The sequence below is a fragment of the Bison bison genome, unplaced genomic scaffold (genome assembly GCF_000754665.1).
Source record: "Bison bison bison isolate TAMUID 2011002044 unplaced genomic scaffold, Bison_UMD1.0 scf7180017864492, whole genome shotgun sequence".
Classification (NCBI taxonomy): Eukaryota; Metazoa; Chordata; class Mammalia; order Artiodactyla; family Bovidae; genus Bison; species Bison bison.
In genome coordinates this window covers 1,073,653-1,079,936 of record NW_011495051.1, presented here as the reverse complement: position 1 = coordinate 1,079,936, position 6,284 = coordinate 1,073,653, and the positions used below count along the sequence as shown (strand labels likewise).

At 54.0% G+C, this 6,284-nt stretch overlaps 1 protein-coding gene across 1 annotated transcript in view; it reads left to right on the top strand.

Annotated features, from left to right (window-relative positions):
- Positions 1 to 6: 6 nt before the first annotated feature.
- The window catches only part of IRF1 (interferon regulatory factor 1), an 8,142-nt gene continuing 1,864 nt past the window's right edge, over positions 7 to 6,284 (top strand). Inside the window, exons 1-10 of the mRNA XM_010863598.1 lie at positions 7 to 252; positions 1,289 to 1,380; positions 2,658 to 2,757; positions 3,554 to 3,730; positions 3,854 to 3,903; positions 4,011 to 4,143; positions 4,335 to 4,457; positions 4,765 to 4,814; positions 5,669 to 5,804; positions 6,119 to 6,273. Coding sequence (XP_010861900.1) covers positions 1,294 to 1,380; positions 2,658 to 2,757; positions 3,554 to 3,730; positions 3,854 to 3,903; positions 4,011 to 4,143; positions 4,335 to 4,457; positions 4,765 to 4,814; positions 5,669 to 5,804; positions 6,119 to 6,231 — 969 coding nt within the window. The 5' untranslated portion in view covers positions 7 to 252; positions 1,289 to 1,293 and the 3' untranslated portion in view covers positions 6,232 to 6,273. The remainder of the gene's footprint in view (positions 253 to 1,288; positions 1,381 to 2,657; positions 2,758 to 3,553; positions 3,731 to 3,853; positions 3,904 to 4,010; positions 4,144 to 4,334; positions 4,458 to 4,764; positions 4,815 to 5,668; positions 5,805 to 6,118; positions 6,274 to 6,284) is intronic.

The window sequence follows — 6,284 nt, the reverse complement described above, 5'->3', positions numbered from 1 at the left end:
TAGATTCTCCGCGGCGCCGCGGTTCAGGCAGAGCGCGCCACTCCTTCGTCGAGGCAGGACGTGCGCCCAAGTCGGGCTAGCAGAGGCCAGCGAGAGCCGTGCCAAGTCAAGGCCAGCCGTGATCAGCGGCTCCGCGACCTGGGCATCCTCTGCCTTCTCCCTGTTCCCACTTGAATCGCGCTCCTAGCGCCCGCAAAAGCAGTCCTCGCCGGGATCCTCGGTTGCTGCCGTCGGGTAGCGCTTGCTGTCGAGGTGAGCTAGCCTTCGCCGCAGGGGGCAACGGTGGCATCGGACAAAGGCGCGCTCGGGGCACCAGGAAGTGGGGGACGAAAGCCCTTGCCGGGAGAGTGACGGGCGCGCGGCGTTGCCTGGGCCCCCGCGCGGGCTCTGGAGGGCGCTGGAGGAGCCGCAAGCAGCTCCGCGGGGAGGGCGAGTAGCGGCATGGACCGCCCACCCCGCCGAGGTTGCCCGTGCCTGGCCGCTGTCGCAGACCTGTGCGCGAAGCCGCTGGCGGCCTCTGGGTGGCCCTCTGTGTTGGTTGCACGCATCCAAGGGCTGTGCGGGGGATTCGACTGTATATCAGCGCGTGGGCGCCCTTTGCTCCCTGCGCTGGCTTTTCGGCGGTTCCAGCTCAGGCCCAGCCCCCAGGTTTCAGGCTATCTCTGCAGGTGGCGGGGCTGGGGCCGGCTGCGCTGGGTGGTTGGAGGACCTCCCGGGACCGCGGGAAGAGGCGCCACAGGTGTTCTTTGGGCCACTTTGCCCACGGAGGGCAACCAGGGCGAAATTGTTAGCGTACGGGCCTTGGCACTGTGGCTGTCAGGGAGGCATAGATAGATTGGGGGGTAGTGGTGACGAGGATGCAGGGTGACTGTCCATTAGGGAAGGTGCACGGCTAGTGACAACCAACTCAAACAGGGAAATTTCTTGGCATCAAGCAAAAGAAGCCCCTCTCTTCCCAAATAATTTGAATTTGGGGAGAAAAGTTCTAGTATTTAGATATCTGTGTGTTTTCTCTCTTTTCCTTAACATAAATCTTGAAAGTATCACTTGGCATGTCTGTCTCCTCCCAAGACTGTCTAGGAGGGGCTGAGGGAAGGACTGTGTTGCTCAAGATGCTGAAAAGATTTGGAGGGAGGTTTTATTAGAAAGTCCCCTTCTGCATGATTGTAGTACTTGGTATCTAGAGGAGGGCAGGGGAGGGTAACTGAATGACCTGGGGTGGGGCTGGGTAGTGGCCAGGGAGTGCTCAACAGACTCCAAACAGGAGCCTTCTGTCTTCTTTTCACAGCCAACATGCCCATCACTCGGATGCGCATGAGACCTTGGCTAGAGATGCAGATTAATTCCAACCAAATCCCAGGGCTGATCTGGATTAATAAAGTGAGTGTTACTCTTTGGATTTTTCTGCCACTGTTTTAACCTATGTTCTTCAGGGGTCCAAAGCTTCAGATGCAGTTCAAAAAGGGAAGTGATAGGGAGTAGGTAGATGTATTTCCCAGTGGATCCTGTAGGGAGTGTATAAGACCCAGCCCAGGCAGGGCCCCACTGGCTGCCTTCTGCCCACCTCCCTTCTTGAGGTATACATGGGGCATCCACCTGACAGTTTTCCAGCAGCAAGATTCTCCCAGCATCTGCAGAGCCAGAGTTCTGGCCTGTACTGAGGGAGACCTCTACAGGCACACACAGCCTTCTAGAGGGCTCCACTTGGGCAGATAGGAGACAGAGAAGTGGGCACTGCTGGCAGGAAGAGGTGGCTGACCCAGCAGGTGACCCAAGAATTAACCTTGCACCAGTTGTCTAGACCCAAGAGGTCTCTTGCTGTTGCAAAAAAGAACAGACCCTGAAGGCTTAGTAGTACTACTAATAATAGCTAATGCTTACTATGCTCACTTACTAGGAGTGAGCATGGCACCATGTTAAGTATGTTACTTACACTGTGTCATTTAATCCTCAAAGTAGCCATGCGAGGAAGATTTTACCAGTATCTCCATTTTCAGATGAGGAAACAGGCACTGAGAGGTAGATTATGAGAGCACACATTTGAACCTGAGCAACCTGACTCAAAAATCCATACTGTGAACCACCAGTAATGAGAACAGTGGGACCTTAGCTTTTATATTTGTTACTGGGTTGTTGTTGGTTTTTTTCCCCCCCATTTCATGGAAACTAGTGAGGGATAAAGAAGTACAGTGTCAATGCTAGGGTCACACAGGTAGTCATCATCCAAGTCTGGTCCTGGGCTCCTGCAGGTATATGACCAGAACCCCCTTTGTAGGAGCCAGTGCTCACAGTTGTTCTGAGAAGCCCCATGTAATGGACTGAGTTCTCACTTCCATGTTGGTGCTGACAAGCCAGAGAGAAGCATCCAGGGGTCCTTGGTATGGGTCCTAGCACATCTGTAATGAGCAGAAGGAGGTCTTTGCTGACCTGATGATGCCATAGCTCATCAGAACCCAGAGCCTCTTTTCAGAGATCCAGAGGGATGGACCAGTCTGTTTAGGCCATTGTCGGGATGGGTCAACCCCAGCCAGATGTCAGGGTGAAAAAGGGAAGTCAGTCTTTTCCCAGACCTGGGGGGCTGGGCAGATTAAGGCCAAAAACCTGCGGTCTCTGAGCTGACACAGCTTTGTGTGTACATGTGCTTGTGTGCTGTATAGGAGGAGATGATCTTCCAGATCCCATGGAAGCACGCTGCGAAGCATGGCTGGGATATCAACAAGGATGCCTGTCTGTTTCGGAGCTGGGCCATTCACACAGGTGAGTGTGCTGGACTCTAGCTTAAGAGGAGCTGGAAAGAGAGAAAGGGAGGCACTTCTGTTAACACAGAGGATCTTCACTGGGGTCTCTGAGTTCCCTGAGATGTATATAATTCAGGGTGGGCAGGGAGCAGGTCTTTGTTTTGGGGGAGAGGTTCATCATTTCAGCAAGTTCACAAAGGAATTTATAAAGCCAAAATCTTTAAAAGTATGGCTTCATGGAGTTTGTGGCTGAATTAAAGTTCTTCCTGGCAAAAGCAGTGGCAAGCATGGACACTGAAAAAGATCCAGGCCTTCCTTTTTCTTGATGTTGACTAATGGTCATGGGCCCATCTGGTTGGCAGCCTCCTTTTATCCTTCCAGGAAGGGGCTCTTGGCCCATCTTGGACCACTCAGTCCACCTATCAGTAAATATTCTTTGTTGCCTACTCTGTGTCCTCTCCCATGTTTGGAACTATCAGACAAGCACCAGTCCCTTCATTCTGGCTGCTGACAGCCAAAGAGAGACTGCCTTGATCTGGGACAAAGATAGCACTTTGGGCTTGGGCTCTCTAGTGCTTCTGGGTAGGCCTTTCCCAGAGGCTTGCTGGGTGTATCAAATGCCCAAGTCTGGGCATTTGAGAAGCCCAGGGCCTGCACCAGTGTCATCCAGGAATACCTGCTGGTTTGATCATTGTGGATCTCTGGCAGCATGCAAGCTTTAGGGGTACTCTTGTCTTTGTCCTTCCGAGCCAGGGCACAAATGAGGATTCCCACCTAGAGCCCTGACGATCCTCTCCACCTTTCCTGCCCACTAGGCCGATACAAAGCAGGGGAAAAGGAGCCGGATCCCAAGACCTGGAAGGCCAACTTTCGCTGCGCCATGAACTCGCTGCCAGATATTGAGGAGGTGAAGGACCAGAGCAGGAACAAGGGCAGTTCAGCTGTGCGGGTGTACCGGATGCTCCCACCCCTCACCAAGAGCCAGAGGAAAGGTACCCAAAGGGCTCTGGGTCCTGGGGAAGCCCTCAGGGAGAGAGGGAAGGAGGAGGAAGGGCAGCTGGGGCCGGCATGCTTGCCTCTACCAGGGCTGGGCTGACAGCCTGTCTGCCCCACAGAGAGAAAGTCCAAGTCCAGCCGAGACGCTAGGAGCAAGGCCAAGAAGAAGGTGAGTGTGATCCTAAGCACTTAGCCTTTGGTCTCCTGAGGGTCAGGGTGGGTAGTGAAAGGAGTGCCACAGCAAGCCTGGGCCTAAGCGTCTTTCTCCTTCTACAGCCATATGGGGAATACAGCCCTGATACCTTCTCTGATGGACTCAGTAGCTCCACCCTGCCTGATGACCACAGCAACTACACAGTTCGCAGCTACATGGGGCAGGACCTGGACATTGAACGGACTCTCACTCCAGGTGAGGAGGGCTGGGTCTGTCAGGGGACCGTGTAGACTGGTGGGAGGGCTCTTGCTCTTGGATCTAGCAGGCACTGAGCTTGTGGGTGGTGGCCTGTTGGAGCAGGCTATGAGTGGGGGCGGGGGGTGCTGGGTATCCTGGCACACTAAGACAGCACACAGCTCTGACCCTCGGTTTCTGTTGTCCTGAAGCGCTGTCACCGTGTGGCGTCAGTAGCACTCTCCCTAACTGGTCCATTCCGGTGGAAATTGTGCCAGACAGCACCAGCGACCTGTACAACTTTCAGGTGTCGCCCATGCCCTCCACCTCTGAAGGTTCGTGCTTCTGGGGCCTGGCCTTCCTGTTGGGGTCCAAGGAGGGGTTGGAACTCCACTTGGCACTGAGCTGACTGGTGGGCTGGAGAGGAGAGGGAAGAGGTGGGAAGAGGTGTGGCTTCAGGGTTCAAGAGGCTGAGTCACTGGGACAGCGTTTTCCTCTGTGATCTTCATGGCAGGCAGACATCTGCTGGGAGGCCAGTGTGTGTGTGCGCGTGTGGGAAGGGGCAGGGGGACCGGGTGGGCTAGCACTTCAGGGTGAGCCTGGCTGACCTCAGCTAACCTCTCTGCTGTTCCCCATCCACAGCTGCAACAGATGAGGACGAGGAAGGGAAATTAACTGAGGACATCATGAAGGTAAAAGCCCCTTCCTTCCTCCTTTGGTGCCCTTTAGAGGTGGCTCCTTCTCAGTGAGGGCTTCCAAACTGGAGGGTAGGCAGCTGCTGCTGCTGTTGTGACCTGCTGGCTTGCATAGTCCAACAGGTGTCACGTCCATATGGTTGGGGACCACTGACCTTTTTGGCTGATGGGAAAGAAACACTGTGGGAATGAGGGGAGGAGGGAGGCTGGGTTTCTGACATGCTGTCCTAAAGCAGGCCTCAGATAGCTCTGACTCAGCTCCTATCAGTGCTGGGTCCCTGGCCCACGTCCTCCGCCCCAACACGCCCCAGTCCTGTTAGTTTGGGAAATGCACATCAGGTTTCAATAATCACCCTTTGGGATCCATAACATGATGGCTTTTTTTTTTTTTAAGCAAATTATTCTCCAGGTTTTTTTCTGCTTCAGTTTTTAAAATAAATACAAAAAAGTTTTTGTAGTAGCTGTACCCAGGCTGTGTTCCTTCAGCACAGAAAATGGAGATATGGGCATAATTCCCTATCTCTAGCTGAAATTTCAAGGCATCTTTTCTTAGCATGTTAACCATTGCTGTAAGCCACCCTCCCAGTTGATATGTCCTTACCCTTTAGAGAGGGAGATCTTGGAGATTCTATGCCAGAAGGTAGATGTGGGGATGTTAGCCCAGGGTCCCAGGGCAGACCCTCACCTCCAGGCCTTTATCCTAACTGCACTCCACATATGTATCCGTCTGAGAATATGAAAATAGCCAAGGACCTGATCCTGGCTGAGAAGCTTTGGCTCACTGGGGGCAGGGCCAGAGGGTGAGTCTGTACTGGAAGTGACCTGATGGCTTCTTATTTATCTGTCCCCAGCTCTTGGAGCAAACAGGGTGGCAGCAGACAAGCGTGGATGGGAAGGGGTATCTGCTTAATGAACCTGGGGCCCAGCCCACCTCTGTCTATGGAGAGTTCAGTTGCAAGGAGGAGCCAGAAGTTGACAGCCCTGGGGGTAAGAAGACCCTGGATCCATATGGTTTCTCAAAGATGGGAAACCCATGGAGGTGGTGGGGGAGACTTGGGGGCAGGACGAGATAGCAGCAGAGGTGAAGCGTTCTTCTTAAATCCATCTGGGTACAGACAGCTTGCAGACTGGCTGTGGCTCCCAGGCCCTCAGGTTTGCCTAAGATGAGGCTGCCGAGGGGTCGACAGCAGGAGCTGCTGTGTCTGTGCCTTCCAGGAATGGGCTGGAGGGTTGGTGGGGTTGGGGAACACACCTGCCTCCTCACCCCCCAGTCCTCACACAACCTTCTTTATATCTTCTAGGTTATATTGGCCTGATATCTTCAGATATGAAGAACATGGATCCCAGCTGGTTGGACAGCCTGCTCACCCCAGTCAGGCTGCCCTCCATCCAGGCCATTCCTTGCGCACCATAGATGGGTCCCCTGACCCCCTTTGACTCCTTTAGGCGACAGGGCCTGGCATCATG